The following is a 19958-nucleotide window of genomic DNA, read 5'->3' on the forward strand; positions in this document are numbered from 1 at the left end:
CTTACTATCTGTCTTCAAGTACGTATATTCATTAATAGTCTCTGGCGTTTTCTATAACTCCTATATTATTTGTCTCTGAATTTTCACTGAATATTATCTTAGTTTTACTCAAATTAATTCAATTGTATATTTCTGCTTATTTCCAATAATAGGTTTCTACTTCCTCTATTCAAATCTTCTATCATCTTTTGCAATTCCTCCCAAGATTCACGAAACAGATCTATGTCATCTGCTAACTTAAAACATGATACAAATCAGAGCAAAAGCAGAACCCACTTTCCGTAGGTAACAACTTAACCAAGATTCACGAAACAGATCTATGTCATCTGCTAACTTAAAACATGATACAAATCAGAGCAAAAGCAAAACCCACTTTTCGTAGGTAACAACTTAATTACTTTCTTAATTACTAGATGAGTTACCTTTATAAATATATTGTGCAATCTCAGTCTGTCATTGTTGAGAACTTAGAGACAAAATTATTTCTATAAATCTATTCTCTGCATAATCATCATCATCTCCTCTTCCTACGCCTATTGATGCAAAGGGCCTCGGATAGATTTCGCCATTCATCTCTATCTTGAGCTCTCAATTCAATACTTCTCCATTCATCATCATCTACCTCGCGCTTCATAGTCCTCAGCCATGTAGGCCTGGATCTTCCAACTCTTCTAGTGCCTTGTCGAGCCCATCTGAACGTTTGGTGAACTAATTTCTTTTGGGGAGTGCGAAGAGCATGTCGAAACCATCTCCATATACCCCTCATCATGATCTTATCCACATATGGCACTCGAGTAATCTCTCATATAGTTTCATTTCTAATCCTGTCCTGCCATTCAATTCCCAATAGCCTTCTGAGGGCTTTGTTCTCAAATCTACTAAATCTAAAAAATTGTTTCATTGTCATAATACTCAAGAGGACAGCAACCAGGCATCTCCATAAACCAATTGGGACTACTTTGGGCCATTCTCATTATTCACACTTGGTATTCAACCGAACACGAGGAAACCACACGTGACCGATTCAATCTCCTTAATCCTCCATTCCTACACCATCCACAACGAACCATAGTTCATCAACGGTTATTAACTTCTCTTGCTCGAGGGTACACTCGGGCACACTGTTCTATCTTCTTTCTCTTCCTTTTGTTTTGTTAATTTTTTTCATAGTTTATATACGAAATATCTATCTTAATGTCCGCAATGTTCTTAAAATATTTTATTTTGCCTCGTTTCCTTTCCTCACTGAGCTATTTTCCCTATTGGGTCCCCTGGGCTTATAGCCTCCTGCTTCTGTAGCTAGGGTTGTAGCTTACCAAGTAATAATAATAATAATAATAATAATAATAATAATAATAATAAATGAACAAGGAACTACCAAATCCCAGAGGTCATTGTCTTCGAGGTCATCGTCTTCGAGGTCATCGTCTTCGAGGTCGTCGTCTTTGAGGTCAGATCACAGTCAGGTCGAAGCCATGGGTGCAAAGAAACACCTTAATGACAGCTTAATGGTGGAGTCAAACAGATGATGTGTCAGGCATTAATGGAAAGGTACCACGTACGCTAATTATCCAACATCCACCTAAGAGCCATATATAAGCTAATTAAACATTAGGGTTCAAGATTCAGTGACCTAGGAATACTAGCAATAATCGATCAGAGCGTAAATGATTCTCAAAGGAAGTATTAACAACACTATCTATTTTGGTGCTTCTTGAAAAAAAAATTGCTAAATTGACTCTAGCATCTTCCACTGTCTTGGGTTAGAGTTCTCTTGCTTGAGTGTACACTGGGGCACACTGTTCTATCTTATTTCTCTTCCTCTTGTTTTGTTAAAGATTTTTATAGTTTATATAAGAGATATTTTCTTTCATTTTAATGTTGTTACTGTTCTTAAAATATTCTATTTTTCCTTGTTTCATTTCCTCACTTGGCTATTTTCCCTGTTGGAGCCCCTGGGCTTATAGCATCCTGCTTTTCCAACTAGGGCTGTAGTTTAGCAAGGAATAAATAATAATAATAATAATAAATAATAAATAATAAATAATAAATAATAAGGATGACAGGTTTGGGAGAGCCTATACGTCTATCTGCTGAGTCATCAGCACCCATTGCCTGGCCCTCCTTGGTCCTAGCTTGGGTGGAGAGGGGGCTTGGGAGCTGATCATATGTAATACGGTCAGTCTCTAGTGCATTGTCCTGCGTGATAGGGTAATGTCACTGTCCCTTGCCTCTGCCATTCAAGAGCGGTTTTTAAACCTTTAAACCTTCAATGTATGATACCTTGTGCCCACCGATGGAAAAGACTATAACCGTAAATGACTAATCCCCTTGGTTTGATGGAGGGACTTTGGTAAAAAAGAGGAAAAAAAAAAGACTTAAAGAAAGAAAGTGGAATAGGTTAAAAACTGTAAGTACTTGGGTAGAATACAAAACTGCTACGTGTCAATATAACTACCTAATAAGAAGGAAAAAAAAGTGAATACTATAAGAGAAAGATCCTCGAAGCAGCAACAGACATAAATAAGTTATATCGTCTCCTGAATGGTATAATGGGAAATGTAAAAAAGAAAAGAAGCTACCTGATGGATACAGTGACCAGGAACTAGCAAATAATTTTCTAGTATTCTTTAGAAACAAAATTGAAAATATAACTAAGTTATTTGTAAATACTCAACATCAGATTAATGATACACCAGGCACACAGACAAAATTAACACGATTTAACAACATAATACAAGATGAATTTACCAGAATTATCAAGAGAGCAAAGAAAAACTGCGCGATCGATCCTATGCCAATATCTGGAGTAATTGGAGAGAGAGACTTTTTTAGTCTAGCCGAAATAACAATGAGAATAGCGAATGCAAGCATTGATGAATGTAAGTTTCCTAAATCTGAGAAAATGGCTACAGTCACACCAGTTCTGAAAAATGCACTGGACTACCAAGAATTAAGCTCATGTAGACCTATTTCACATTTATCCTTTGTCTCAAAAGTGCTTGAATATGTAATTCCTGAATAACAAGTCAGCCACTTAGAATTAAGAGAAGCTTTGCCTTACAACCAATCTGCTTACAGAAAACTATACTCTACCGAGACAGCCATCTGCTCTGTTGTAAATGATATGCTAGAAATAATGGATGGAAATAAATGTGTTATCTTAATACTGCTCGATCTCAGTGCTGCTTTTGATACAGTTGTGCATGAACTGCTTCTGAATGATCAACGGTCCATCGGCGTTGAAGATCAAGCCTTCGAATACCTAAAAGACTACTTAGTTGGTAGAAATTACTGTGTACAAATTGGAAACTCTTGTTCATCATATGAACCCTTAAACAGGGGGGTACCCCAGGGGAGTGTACTAGGCCCAATTTTATTCTGCATCTATAGTATTGGTCTATCGAAAATGCTACAAAGGCATGGCGTGAAGTTTAAACTATTTGCAGATGACACACAATTTTACTTCTCCATAAATGATAAACAGGCACTACTGAAACTCTAAACCGAATCCTTGATAGTGTTAGAGAATGGATGACATTTAAACAACTAAAAATAAATGAGAACAAAACTGAATTCATGGTGGTGGGCAAGAGAAACAGCGTGAGAAACTTAGGAGATATGCAAATGAACATAAATAATGACTCGGTGCCGATATCTAGTAAAGTTCGAGATCTAAGTGTATTTCTTGACTGTAACCTGTCTCTAAATGCCCAAATAAATATTGTAATAAAAACTGCTGGTTATCATCTAATAAATATTGCGTTTATAAAAAAGTACCTGGACGAAAATTCTGTAAAGAAACTTGTGATAAACTGTGTTATTACCAGGATTGACTACTGCAACTCTATCTACTACAATTTACCGAAATGCAACTTAAGAAATTACAAAACATTAAACAGAGGAGCATGACTGATAAAAGGTGTCCCACCTAGAGATAGGATCACCCCTATACTAATCAATTTACACTGGCTGACGATTAAAGCGAGAATTGGATTTAAAATGTGTACAATAACCCACTAAGTTATCAGAACCGGTCGTCCAAAACCCTTAAGAGAATTGCTTCATATTGCGCAGCCAACAAATCGTGTCGACACGAGAATAGTTAAAGATGGCTTCAAACTATTTGGAACCTAGATATATGTCTACTGTAGGCTCTAGAGCCTTTAAATATGCGGCCCCGAGACTATATAATAAGCTCCCACAAAACATTTGAATGATTGAAGACATTAAGGCTTTCAAGAGGAAACTAAAGACTTTCTTATTTCATGAGTCTTTTGACAGTGAATATTTAACAATAAATGAAACCTTAAATACTCTGAACGAACAAGATATAACGACAGTGGAGAGCCTGCAGAGAGTGGGGTTCCCCTGCTGTATGGGACCGGAAAAGCAGCCATCAAAGTAAAAAAAGTAATGAAGCATCACAGATGAATATATATAAAAAAACTTTTTCTTTCACTTTTAAGGAAATTATATAACCTACAAAAATCATCGTATTTGACCGAGTCTCCAGATGTAAACCCCATTCCAATGCATAAATCTTTTAAAGTAATTTAAGACCAAATTAAGAACTTGGTTTCACAAATTACAGAGAAGATATTAACTTCAAGGACTTCTTTCCTTGTAAATTACTCCACATATATAATTTCTGGGTTAAAATACAAGGACAAAATCCAAACCCTGATCTTCCGTAACATCTAATTCTGTGAGGTGGCTTCCATCATGCGAGGTCAAAGGCAATTAGATGGCAGAGTTCCTCTTGAGGAAAGAAAATAAAAACTAGCAAATGGAATTTACCTCAAATCATCCCAATTATCTAAGGATAATTCTAAGAGAACGCCACAAATGATCGCCAGCATAATTTTCTTAAAATTATGATAATTTCCAGGACTTTTATATCAGATCCCTAATTGGCTGAAGACTCCACATCTTTCGCTTTTTGAAATTTGCTGAGAAATTGGACAAATTCACTACACTGCACCAAGGGTAAACTCGTTGACAATTATAAGACGATATTATTATTATTAGAATAATTATTATTAGAATAATTAATATTAGAATAATTATTATTACAATAATTAGAATTAGAATAATTAAATTAGAATAATTCGTAGTAGATAGTAGGTTGGCCAGGGCACCAGCCACACGTTGAGATACTACCGCTAGAGTGCTATGTGATCCTTTGACTGGCCAGACAGTACTGCATTGGATCCTCTCTAGTTACGGTTCACCTTCCCTTTGCCTACACATACACTGAATAGTCTGGCATATTCATTACAGATTCTCCTCTGTCCTCATTCACCTGACAACACTGAGATTACTAAACAATTCTTCTTCACCCAAGGGGTTAACTACTGCACTGTAATAGTTCATTGGCTACTTTCCTCTTGGTAAGGGTAGAAGGGACTCTTTAGCTATGGTAAGCAGCTCTTCTAGGATAAGGTCACTCCAAAATCAAACCATTGTTTTCTAGTCTTGGGTAGTGCCATAGCCTCTGTACCATGGTCTTCCACTGTCTTGGGTTAGAGTTCTCTTGTTTGAGGGTACACTCGGGCACACTATTCTATCTCGTTTCTCTTCCTCTTTTTTTGTTAAAGTTTTCATAGTTTATATAGGAAATATTTATTTAAATGTCATTGTTCTTAAAATATATTATTTTTCCTTGTTTCCTTTCCTCACTGGGCTATTTTTTCTGTTGGGGGCCCTAGGCTTATAGCATCCTGCTTTTCCAACTAGGATTGTAGCTTAGCAAGTAATAATAATAATAATTAATAGTATTAACAGTATTAGTAGTAGTCTTATCAATAATTATTAATAATTATTAATAAAAACAATAATAATAATAATAATAATAATAATTATTATTATTATTACTATTATTATTATTATTATTATTATTATTATTATTATTATTATTATTATTACCTACGCCAACGAAATTGAAAGGATGATATGTTATCGTCCTGGTTTGTGTGTTTACGTGTGTGTGTGTGTTTGTTTGTGAACAGCTTCCTCGCCACAATTTTAATCGTAGAGTAATGAAACTTATAGGGACTAACTGTGATGTAAAATGCTGGAAATTATTAAATTTCGGAAGATTAAGGCCAAAGGTCAAGGTCACGGTCAAGCAAAATGTCCAATTCCCGTAATCACCCATAAGTTTGGACATCGATGCCACACTTCAAACTTGGTTCATATTTGAGTGTATGAAAATCCACGTCAAATAATTCATGTTAAGGTCAAAGATCAAGGTCAAAGCCGAACAAAAGGTTGAGAAGGAAGTCGCCGTGGCGGAGGTCTGCGCTCTCCTGAGTGCCCCTCTGATTACTATTATTATTATTATTATTATTATTATTATTATTATTATTACTTACTTACTTACTTACTTACTAAGCTACAACCTTAGTTGGAAAAGCAGGATGCTATAAGCCCAAGGGCTCCAATAAGGGGAAAATAGCCCAATGAGGAAAGGAAATAAGGAAATAAATAAATGATGGGAACAAATTAACAATAAATCATTCTAAAAACAGTGACAACGTCAAAACAGATATGTCATATATAAACTATGAAAAGACTCATGTCAGCCTGGTCAACATAAAAACATTTCCTCCAACTTTGAACTTTTGAAGTTCTACTGATTCAACTACCCGTTGAATATCATCAAAATCATAACTATTATATTATATATTTTCTTTGTATGGATGATTATCTGTGGAGCTCATTTGTTATAAGATACCCTGCTATACGTACATTACATATGTACACTTACACACACCTACACACACACATACATATATATATATATATATATATATATATATATATATATATATATATATATATATATATATATATATATATATATATATATTATATATATATATATATATACATACATATATATATATATATATATATATATATATATATATATATATATATATATATATTATATATACATACATACATACATACATATATATATATATATATATATATATATAATATATATATATATATTATATATAATGTATATATGTATATGAATAATGTATATATTATATATATATTATATATATATATGTATATATATAATATATATATATATACATATACATATATATATATATATATATATATATATATATATATACATATATATATATATATATAATTACACACAAGTCGCGGAAGTTTAAATAAATTAGAGGCTTGATATCACACCATAATTAACCCATTTCGAAACATATCAAAATGAGAGATAATAAGGCGGAAGTAAGAAAGTCTCTCTCGTACGAACTGCGTCTGGAAAATTGCAGAGATCACAAAATTACCAGCTCCTCAACCATCATTATGTTGTCCTACTTTGTTGATGCCTCAATGCGCGCTTATTTGCTCTTTTACATGAGGACCCCCTGCAAATCCCCAACTCGATCTCTCACGTTTTCTTTCGTTCTCCCCAATCAGGCGAAGTATTCAACAGAGTCTGCAGGTGGTCACAGTTTGGAGGTAATCTTAGCTAAATTCAACGGATTTCAGCCGTTCAAGAGAAGAGTAATTGGCGTGGGATGTCTAGGGATATTTGTCTAATATTATTTTCTGTCTGGAGATCCTTACAAAAATTCTATTGCGTTTATACGTAACGTGGAAGGTTATTCTCATTATTATTATTATTATTATTATTATTATTATTACTTGCAAGCTACAACCCTAGTTGGAAAAGCAGGATGCTATAAGCCCTAGGGCCCCAACAAAGAAAATAACTTGGTGAGGAAATGGAATATGGATATAAACTACAACAGAAGTAAGAACAATAACATCAAATTCATTTTTTTCATATATAAACTATAAAAACTTCAAAATAAAAAGAAGAGAAATAAGATAGAATAGTGGGTTTCATTGTATATTATTATATCTCAATGTATCCTAGTATTCCAACTACTTTTTCTTATAGGAAAAATTACGCTCCCTTCGAAAATAACACTCGTTCCCGTCGCAAATGAATAGTTACAGAAATATATATACATCTATATCCGCCGATAATGGGGGACCCCCTTTGGGAACCCGGGGTTTTGGGTGGGGTAAACATACTGGGGAACCAATATATAACCGTAATTCAGTCCTTTTCTTCTCTATACATTTCTTTCTGGTATTTATTATAACCGTAGGAAAAGACAAATCAGTATACCTGGATATATTTGGGAGGAGCCGTTTCAAAGGTTAATTCTTGTAGTAATACAGTAACCAGTGCTGCCAACGCCTGATGTAGATTAAATGTTAGCATTCCATACCTGATGTAGATCAAATGTTAGTGTTTCATGCTAACATTAGCACCCATTTGTTCGTTTGTTCGTTCGCCCCATCTTCCGTCCTTATCTTATATAATCCCCCTTCGCAGGAGTTTCTCTCTATTATTACTCTTTTTATTACCGTATTATTTTCTCATTTTATATTCCCATTCAATATAATTTATCATACATTCCATTTTACCTTCCTATATTGGGTTTATTTGTTTTGTTATTTCCTTTCCCATTTGTACGTACGTTCGTTTCATCAGTTTCCGATCTGCGCATATATCCCCCCCCTGCGCAGGAGTTTCCTCTCCCCCGTTACTCTTTTTATTAGTGTTATTTCCTCATTTTTTATTCCCATTCAATATTATTTATCATTCATTCCATTTTACCTTCCTATATTGGTTTTATTTGTTGGGTTATTTCTTTATCCCTTCCCGGTTTCACATAAATACTTACCCTGGACTAGTTTTTTTATCCAGTTAATTCTCGGAATGATCTCCTCATTTTATATTCCCATTCACTATTATTTACCGTTCATTCCACTTTATCTTCCTATATTGTTTGTATTTATTTTTGTTGGTTAGTTCCTTTTCTCTCCTCTGTGTCTTATAAAACTTTTCTTTGGTCTAGTTTCCGTATTTAGTTCATTCATGTTTTCCCTCTTTTGTTCGTTGTTTTTCCCTTAACCAATCACCACTCTAGGCCTATTCAGATATCTCCCTACCCCCCCATTCCTTTATCTCTTTATGCGCTCTTTTCCGACCCATTGTTCCAATGCCTTTCCCGTTTTAACCTTTGACCTAGTTACTCGTTCTTCGTTACTAGTGCGTTTTTGTTCCCGTATTTTGAGATGGAACATATTATAGAAACTTGTACCGGTTGCAGCATTCCGTATCTAAAAGCAGTGGCTCAATTCCATGGTGATTTTGTTGATAATTCAGGTAATGTTGAGCATTTTCTTAAATCTCACAATGTTATTCCTCAACGTTTAAACTGCCCCAAGTGTTGTGCGCTTTTATCTTATAGGGCAGACATTCACGGGTTTTATTGCTCTACTGTAACTACCATCCGTAAAACTAAGAAGAAACGACGTTGTGGGTATACTGTTACGGCCTATAAAGGTACTTTTTTGGACCAAAGTCGGCTACCCCCATGGAAGATAATATTATGTGCGAACCACTTTTTGCATAAACATTCGGACCATGAGACCCTCATGGATGGTATAGACATATCTTCAAAGACTAGTGTGGATTGGAGAAGTTTCTGTTCGGAGGTTACCGAATACTTCTTCGATAATCAAGAGGCGATTGGTGGTGATGGAGTTACTGTTGAAATAGACGAAACTCATTTTGGTAAATCTAAATACAACCGCGGTAGACCGTTAAGTGCCATATGGGTGTTTGGGGGTATTGAACGTGTGACCAAGAAATTTTTCATTATCCCTTTAGTTCCCCCCCTTTCTACTAAACGAGATGCTGCTACTCTAATTCCCCTCATCCAGAAGTATATTAAACGTGGTAGTATTATAATGAGTGATAAGTGGGGTGCATACAACTCTCTATCGGAAATTGGTTACGTTCATAAGTCGATTAATCATTCGGAGCATTTCGTTGACCCCCTAGACCCAACCATCCATACTCAAAATATAGAACGTCTCTGGAGAGAAGTGAAAGAGTGGGTTCAGAGGCCTGGAATCAAGACTGAACATTTCAAGCAATATTTTTCCAGGTTCTTTTTCACCCACTACTATCCTCGACATACGTTGCGCCACCACTTTTTCATTACTGCCAGTCGCCTCTACCCTCCTTTACAACAACAGACAATCGACCCCCCCTACCCACAAGACCCCGATGACCCCCAGCCATCCACATCCCAGTCATAGAAGTTAATCCGTCAGTCTCTTCCTTCCGAGTCCAGCAAGTTTCGACGTTTCCTTCATAAAAGTAAGTCATTCCTCAATAGTCATTATTCGTGTTTTGTGACCGGGATACTTCTAGGCAAGGTTAGGTGGGTTTGTTAGGTTCTGTGGCCTTTCTGTACTTTTTATATATTTCGTACCAGTTATATGGAGAAATTATTGAATATATCTGAGGAGATATTTAGCAGTTCTAGCACTAGTAATGCCATCGTGTCGTTGGTAGTTCTGTGTACCATTCGTCTCCGTTGGTAGTACTGTGTATCAAGGTAAGTCATTCCCCCATTCTTATTATATGTGTTTTGTGACCGGGGTACTTCTAGGCAAGGTTAGGTGGGTTTGTTAGGTTCTGTGGCCTTTTGGTACTCTTTATTTATTGTGTAATAGTTTTATGGAAGTATTATTTAGTTTACATATGGAAAAATTTATTTCTACCTCTAGTAATGGCATCGTGCCGTTGGTAACACTGTGTACCATTCGTCATCGTTGGTAGTTCTGTCAACCATTGGTAACGTTGCTAATGTTATCGTCCCCTACATCTGTTGTTTATATATTTTAACTCAGTATATATGTCCACAGTGTTAATATTTATATGGTTCATTTGTATTGTATTTCATTGTGTGATTTCGTACAGGAAATATATGATTTCCTATAGTAGATATCGTGATTTAACTGGTTTTCTCATTCATTTCATCCGTAATAACATCAACCAATTCGTCAACTTATAACTAACCGAATTGGTTGGTCTGTTTGTTTGCGATTGAAATGGTCATCATAATCGGTTAAATCTCGTTATTTGCTATAGGAAATCATATATTTCTTGTGCGAAGTCACACGGTGGAATAATATACAAAATTACCGAATAGTGTGCCGAAGTGTACCCTCAATCAAGAGAACTCTACATCAAGACAGTGGAAGACCATGGTACAGAGGCTATGGCACTACCCAAGACCAGCTGCCCAAACCCACATATGCCATCCGGTTACTCAACGCCCCAACCAACGACATCTCCAGCCCGGTTGTCAGCGGCCAAAAATACATGCAAGTGGGCCATCGCTTGTGTCACTATTCTTTTCTTTTTACATGAGGCAGTTGCAGGTGTGCTGTTTTTGGTACACACTGGCACTTGCCATTCCCTTCTAACAAAGTTACTCTCCAGGACACGACGTAGTCAATCTAAGCCTGCTGACGTCTGCCTGGTAGCTGCCAACAGATCTAAGATCCATACCCTTGGGTACGTACTTTACTTTACTTTAATGGCTGCTTTTCCGGTCCCATATAACTCTCTACAGGACCTCCGCTGTCGTTTAACCTTATTCGTTCAGAGTATTTATCGTTTCAGATCACGTATTCTTCATTTACTGTTAAATCATCACTGTTGTATGATTCTTTAAATAAGAAAGTCTTCAGTTTCCACTTGAAACCCTTAATGTCTTCAATCATTCGAATGTTTCGTGGGAGCTTATTATATAGTCTCGGGACCGCATATTTAAAGGCTCAAGAGCCCAAAGTAGACATATATCTAGGTTCCAACAGATTGAAGCCATTAGTAATTATTCTCGGGATACACTATCGTTTGAGAGCGCCAGGTACCTTTAGAAATTTCTTGTTGCCTGTGTAACATTTCCACTAATCAATGTGAATTTCCTTATACATATTTCACCTAGTTGATGTAGTATATCAACGATTATACTCAATTTTCTTAACGAGGCACATTTGCACCGACTCGCAGCAGTACCCTTTTAGCTCGGAAAATGTTTCCTGCAACCTGATTGGTTGGAGTTATCTTGTCCAATCAATCAGTGATCAGGAAACGTTTCCAAGCTAAAAGGGCACCCCTGCGAGTCGGTGCAAATCTGCCTCGCTAAAAAGAATTGACTATGGTCAACGCAGACTCTTATTCGTCGACACCTCTTCAACCCAGCCCTTCCGACTTCGCACTCCACATCATCGCACCCATAGATGTCTACACCAACCTCCTCAAGTCATACACAGAAGTCCTCCGTCCTGAATGTCTCAAAATGCCCACGGTTCAAGCCAGGCACGGTATTTATCACCATACCAGGACGACAGGGCCCCTGATTTCGTCAGATTGAGGCATCTCGGCCCGGATTGTTTGGCAGCCACTAAACAAACCTCCGCCGAAATGGAAGAAATGGGCTTTTGCCAAAAGACCTCAAGCTCATGGTCGCAGCCTTTACTCTACCTGAAGAAGAAGGGCTCCCTGCGCTCTTGTGGGTATAACAGGCATCTAAACATGCAGACAGAACCAGATCACTGAACCCTCCTAAACATCACAGACACTATCTCCTATTTACACAAAAAGATTGTTTTCTCCATGCTCGACCTCTTGAAAGGGTATTATCAGGTACCCATGAACTAAGAAGACATCCATAAGACCGTAATCACCACCCCTTTTTGGATATATACCTTCAATTACTACAGTTTTGGTCTTCATAATGCTGGGGCCACTTTTCTATGTCTCATGGATGGTATCTTAGGGGACCTCCCTTCTGAGTATGTTATGAGGAGGACAAACTTGTATTCTCTCCCTCGAAAGAAGAACACCTCTGTCACCTGTGGTCCAGTACGACAAGTGAACCTTTTGCACCAACAAATTATCGTTCTTACAGCACCGAGAGAGAGAGAGAGAGAGAGAGAGAGAGAGAGAGAGAGAGAGAGAGAGAGAGAGAGAGAGAGAGAGAGAGAATAAACTAAAGGCTAAAAAAGATTAGGCAAGAATTGGTAGAACTGTATTGTCTACAGTGAAATCTGTTGCATAATTGTTCAAATAGCTACTCTGTGCTCATAGCATCCTGCTTTTCCAACTAGGGTTGTAGCTTATCTTGTAATAATAATCTCTCTCCCAGAAATGGATCCAGAGAGACTCACCCAAATCCTAAATGTGCATTTTCAGAAATAAAAATTTTTGGTATAAAAATCAGAAAAATCTAACCCCCCCCCAAGAAATCATTCTGATGTGGTGTGCAAAACTTGTAGGGATATATTATAGGCATTACAATAACAAATTTCAGGTCATATGGTTTAAATACCAGGACATACATACATATATCAAGACACTTCCCCCAATTTTGGGGGGTAGCCGACATCAAACAAATGAAACGAAATAGCGGACCTCTCCTCTCTATGTTCCTTTCAGCCTGACAAGGGACTCAACTGAGTTTGGCTGGTACTGCTAAGGTGCCACAGCCCACCCTGTCCCGTTATCCACCACATATGAAGCTTCATAATGCTGAATCCCCTACAGCTGCTTCCTCCGTGGTCATCCAAGACACCGGAGGAAGCAGCAGTGCCTACCGGAACTGCGTCACAATCGCTCGCCATTCATTCCTATTTCTAGCACGCTCTCTTGCCTCGCTCACATCTATCCTCCTATCACCCAGAGCTTCCTTCACTCCATCCATCCACCCAAACCTTGGCCTTCCTCTTGTACTTCTCCCATCAACTCTTGCATTCATCACCATTCTCTCAACATGGCCAAACCACCAACACATTCATATCCACTCTACCTGCTAACTAATTTCTAACAACCGTTCTCACTCTCACTACTTCGTTCCTAACCCTATCTACTCGAGATACACCAGCCATACTCCTTAGACACTTCATCTCAAACACATTCAATTTCTGTCTCTCCGTTACTTTCATTCCCCACAACTCCGATCCATACATCACAGTTGGTACAATCACTTTCTCATACAGAACTCTCTTTACATTCATGCCCAACCTCCTATTTTTTACTACTCCCTTAACTGCCCCCAACACTTTGCATCCTTCATTCGCTCTCTGACGTACATCTGCTTCCACTCCACCATTTGCTGCAACAACAGGCCCCAAGTACTTGAACTGATCCACTTCCTCAAGTAACTCTCCATTCAACATGACATTAAACCTCGCACCTCCTTCCCTTCTTGTACATCTTAACCTTACTCTTACCCACATTAACTCTCAACTTCCTTCTCTCACACACCCTTCCAAATTCTGTCACTAATCGGCCAAGCTTCTCTTCCGCGTCTGCAACCAGTACAGTATCATCCGCAAACAACGACTGATTTACCTCCCATTCATGGTCATTCTCGTCTACCAGTTTCAATCCTTGTCCAAGCACTCGAGCATTCACCTCTCTCACCACTCCATCAATATACAAGTTAAACAACCACGGCGACATCACACACCCGTCTCGGCCCCACTCTCACTGAAAACCAATCGCTCACTTCATTTCCTATCCTAACACATGTTTTACTACCTTTGTAGAAACTTTTCACTGCTTGCAACATCCTTCCACCAACTCCATTTAACTTCATCACATTCCACATTGCTTCCCTATCAACTCTATCATACGCTTTCTCCAGATCCATAAACGCAACATACACTTCCTTACCTTTTGCTAAATATTTCTCGCATATCTGCCTAACTGTAAAAATCTGATTCATACAACCCCTACCTCTTCTAAAACCACCCTGTACTTCTAAGACTGCATTCTCTGTTTTATCCTTGATCCTATTAATCAGTACTCTACCATACACTTTTCCATCTACACTCAACAAACCAATACCCCTTGAATCACAACACTCATGCACATCTCCCTTACCCTTATATAGTGGTACAATACATGCACAGACCCAATCTACTGGTACCATTGACAACATAAAACATATTAAACAATCTCACCAACCATTCAAGTACAGTCACACCCCTTTCCTTCAACATCTCAGCTCTCACTCCATCCATACCAGGTGATTTTCCTACTCTCGTTTCATCTAGTGCTCTCCTCACTTCCTCTCTTGTAATCTCTCTCTCATTCTCATCTCCCATCAGCGGCACCTCAACACCTGCAACAGCAATTGTATCTGCCTCCCTATTATCCTCAACATTCAGTAAACTTTCAAAATATTCCGCCCACCTTTTCCTTGCCTCCACTCCTTTTAACAACCTTCCATTTCCATCTTTAACTGTCTCTTCAATTCTTGAACCAGCCTACCTTAGTCTTCACTTCTTTCCAAAACTTCTTATTCTCTTCATATGAATGACCCAATCCCTGACCCCACCTCAGGTCAGCTGCCCTCTTTGCCTCACTTTGCTTTACTTCCACATTTTTCTCTCTATATCTTTCATACTTCTCTACACTATTACTCTGCAGCCATTCTTCAAAAGCCCTCTTTTTCTCTTCCACTTTTACCTTCACTCCTCCATTCCACCATTCACTGCCCTTCCTCATGCTGCCTCCAACAAACTTCTTGCCACACACATCACTTGCAATCCCAACAAAATTTTCTTTTACTAACTTCCACTTATCCTCTGAATTACCAGTTTCTCTTACTTTCACTTCGTCATATGCCATTCTCAACCTTTCTTGATATTTACTTTTTACCCCTGGTTTTATTAGCTCTTCAACCCTCACTAGCTCCCTTTTACATCCACCTACTCTATTCCCCACTATTTTGTTACAACTAATTTTCCTTCCACCAAAAAATGATCAGACATACCGTTAGCCATACCCCTAAACACGTGCACGTCTTTCAATCTTCCAAACATTCTTTTAGTTATCAACACATAATCCATTAACGCCCTTTCTACCACTCTTCCATTTGCCACTCTTACCCATGTATACTTGTCTTTATCTTTCTTTTTGAAAAAGCTAGAACTTATCACCATCTCTTGCTCAACACACATATCTACCAGTCTCTCACCAGTCTCATTTTCACCTGGTACGCCATACTTCCCAATGACACCTTCTACCTCTCCAGCGGCCACTCTAGCATTTACGTCACCATGACAACTACACAATTCCTTCTTCCCAGTCCTTCTACACACCTAGTTAATTCATTCCAGAACTCATTCGCTTCACTTTTCCGAAGCATATGAGCAAAAAATCCATTTTTTTTTAAGGAGAAATAGCCGAAAATCATCAAAACTGATCATTTGGAAGCAATGTATATGAAAAACGAGACTTACATCCTGTGGACATATATCCAAAGTAACCTCTTACGAAATTGAAGGTTATGCGGTGTAAATATGAGGATATGGGAGCCGAAAATGTTCTTATGGGGGTTGAAAAAAAAAAAAATTGCACAATTAACCATTTTGAACCTACGTATTCCGAAAATGTTGATGCCTTCCTATTGGTATAAATCATTTCCTTATAACACCTGGGAACAGGATACAGAGATATAATGGTAATGGTAATGACATAACAGATTACATATGTGAACTTTAACACTAGGAAATCAGTAACAGTAATGAAGAGAAGATTGAATATGATACTTAAAAACATAGGAACAAGAATACAAATGATAGGTTTTGCGAGTTGTGAGACGTAAAATAGAACATTTGTTTAGCGGCAAAGCATTCAGAAAATTTCATGAAATTAGAATTATTACTATTATTATTATTTGCTAAGCTGCAACCCTAGTTGGAAAAGCAGGATGCTATAAGCCCAGGGGCTCCAACAGGGACAAAAGCCCATTGGGGAAATGAAACAAGGAAAATATTAATTGTTTTAAGAACAACAACAATATCAAAATAAATATTTCCTATATAAACTATAAATACTTTAACAAAACAAGAGGAGGAGAAATAAGAGAGAACAGTGTGCCCTCAAGCAAGAGAACTCTAACCCAAGACAGTGGAAGACCATGGTACAGAGGTTATGGCACTACCCAAGACTAGAGAACAATTTCGGAGTGTCCTCCTTAAAGAGCTGCTTACCATAGCTAGAGTCCCTTCTACCCTTAACAAGAGAAAAGTAGCACTGACCGATTACAGTGCAGTAGTTAACCCCTTAAGAGATGAAAATTGTTTGATAATCTCAGTGTTGTCAGGTGTATGAGGACAGAGGAGAATATGTAAAGAATAGGCCAGACTTTTCGGTGTATGTGTAGGCAAACGGAAAATGAACCGTAACCAGAGAGAAGGATCCAATTTAGTACTGTCTGGCCAGTCAAAGGACCCAGTATATTAGACAGGCTTCGGAAGTCAGAAATAAAAGAATGCAAGCTGCGATGTCTGTGTAGGCGTAACTAATTATAATTAACTTTCTGCAAATTCAGATTGCAGTGCTTTGCACCTAAACAATCATAATGTTGTAGAACGAGGAACCTGGTAGACGCAATATTTACTCATACATAAATTGAAAATGTTCTATTATAGTTACTAAAAGTCCCAATACAGCTATAGATTTCTAATAGAGTCCTTTATGTGTTACGAGATCATCATACGTAAGCCTATTTTTAGAATTTAAAAAGGAAAATTGTAATAATGTAGTCACTCCTACAATATCAAATAGAAAACTAGCATCAACCACAAAAAAGAAAACGGTCCTTACCTTTCCGGGGCCTGACTCGCGTAAGAAGAGGGCGTGAGCTGGGACTTCGTTTTGAGGAGCAGGTGGACGATTATCCTGGGAATAAAATGAGCAATGAAGTTTCATTACTTTCAGATAATGACAGACCAAGTAAATTAAAATGCAAACTAGTCATTAAACATAAATGAAATGGTTATGAACTGCAAACAAGACTGAAAATGTAAACAAAACACGTGACCACCTCCATTTCTTACAAATATGACATTTTAAGAGTGAGTGTATCGGTTAAATTACCCCTTTCCAATGTAAATGAAGGAGCATTATATCAAATTAAATTAATGATACATAAATAAGAGTATAATGAAAGAAAATAAGCAATGCAAACTGCAAAAAAACAAATACAAATTTATATTGGAAATACTTATTCTAATGTTACTGTTCTTAAAATATTTTATTTTTCCTCGCTTCCTTTCCTCACTGGGCTATTCTTCCCTGTTGGAGCCCCTGGGCTTATAGCATCCTGCTTTCCCAACTAGGGTTGTAACTTAGCAAGTAATAATAATAACAATAATACGTCCTTCCATAAAAAGGCCAATATTGTGCTAAGCTTTTCTCGGATATATTTCAGTCTTGAATACTAGGTTTAACCTACATTATCAACTATTATATTTTCTTTACATTCAAATTAGAAAAAAAGGCAGTGCTATAGTAGTAGTAGTAGTAGTAGTAGTAGTAGTAGTAGTAGTAGTAGTAGTAGTAGTAGTAGTAGTAGTAGCACTATTATTATTATTATTATTATTATTAACTGTTAAGCTACAACCCTAGTTGGAAAAGCAGGATGCTATAAGCCCAGGGGCTCCAACAGAGAAAATAGCTCAGTGAGGAAAGGAAACAAAGAAAAATAAAATATTTTAAGAAGAACAATAACATTAATATAAATATCTCCTATATAAACTTTTAAAACAATGTTTAGCATCTTTCAATTTAATATTTTTATTTTAAAAAAAAATTACACAAGATTGCTGACTAAATATAGTTCATATAGTTTTATGTGAATAAGACTCTGTAGTGTGAGTACACATGATTGTTTTATTAATACATCATATACGTAGAGTGCTTTAACTTTGAGGAATTAATAAAAACCTTACTTTCGTGTCATTTCGCAAGTTAAAACACCAAATAAGTAATGTATTGGCCCAGATAATAAAAGGCATATCCGTGATAAATTATCATAGATCAAGTTCACATACCAATGTTATTAACTTAAGCCCCATCCACACGATCGAGCATGCCCGACGGGCAAACAGTGATACCAGACCACAATAGTTAGTTAGAATGAGGGTTATTGACGTCAGAAGCGGGAAAACCACAGACAGGGATCTGGCATCATATAGTGTTGCCAGATCCCTGCCTTTAGTTTTCCCTCTTCTGATGTCATCAACCCTCATTTTCACTAACTATTGTGGCCTGGTATCACTGTTTGCCCGTCGGGCATGCTCTATCGTGTGGACAGGGCTTTAGGATGAGCGTCGTCAATACTTTGAACTTGTTGAAAAGTAGAATTATTTATAATGTTAAAATTTTCTAATAATTTCGTTAACTTCACTGAAACTAATATCTAGCTTTCAAGCCTTGCCCATTATAGTTATACTGAATTATTATTATTATTATTACTAGCTAAGCTACAACCCTAGTTGGAAAAGCAAGATGCTATAAGCCCAAGGGCTCCAATAAGGAAAAATAGCCCAGTGAGAAAAGGAAATAAATAAAGGATATAAGTAGCAATGAACAATTAAAATAAAATATTTTAAAAACACATATTTCATACATAAACTATAAAAGGAATAATGTCAGCCTGTTCAACAACAAGCATTTGCTGCAAGTTTGAACTTTTGAAGTTCTACTGATTCAACTAACCATTTAGGAAGATCATTCCACAACTTAGTCACACCTAGAGTAAAACTTTAGAGAACTGTGTAGTATTGAGCCTCATGACTGAAGGCCTGACTATTAGAATTAACTGCATGCCTATACTCAATTTCTTTTAACGAGGCACATTTGCACTGACTCGGAGGGATGCCCTTTTACCCGGAAAAGTTTCCTACTAGCTGATTGGTTTGACAAAATAATTCTAACCAATCAGATAGTAGGAAACTTTTCCGAGCTAAAAGGGCACCCATGAGAGTCGGTGCAAATGTGCCTCATTAAGGAAAAAAAATTGAGTATAGTATTACGAACAGGATGGAACTGTCCAGGAAGATCTGAATGTAAAGGATGGTCAGAATTATAAAAAAAAAAATCCCATGCAACATGCATAATTAACTAATTGAACAACGGAAAGACTATATTAAACTTTCTTTGCTGCTACTCAAATGTATATATAGTCAGTATATAAGAAATTTTATCCCTTGTCTCTGCCTCTCTA

General features: G+C 37.0%; 1 protein-coding gene across 1 annotated transcript in view; it reads right to left on the bottom strand.

The window, feature by feature from the left end:
- LOC137627236 (uncharacterized) overlaps window positions 1–19958 on the bottom strand; it is a 522737-nt gene that overhangs the window by 437737 nt on the left and 65042 nt on the right. Inside the window, exon 7 of the mRNA XM_068358317.1 lies at window positions 17555–17629. Coding sequence (XP_068214418.1) covers window positions 17555–17629 — 75 coding nt within the window. The remainder of the gene's footprint in view (window positions 1–17554; window positions 17630–19958) is intronic.

This window comes from Palaemon carinicauda, chromosome 35 (genome assembly GCF_036898095.1).
Source record: "Palaemon carinicauda isolate YSFRI2023 chromosome 35, ASM3689809v2, whole genome shotgun sequence".
In the NCBI taxonomy this organism is placed as follows: Eukaryota; Metazoa; Arthropoda; class Malacostraca; order Decapoda; family Palaemonidae; genus Palaemon; species Palaemon carinicauda.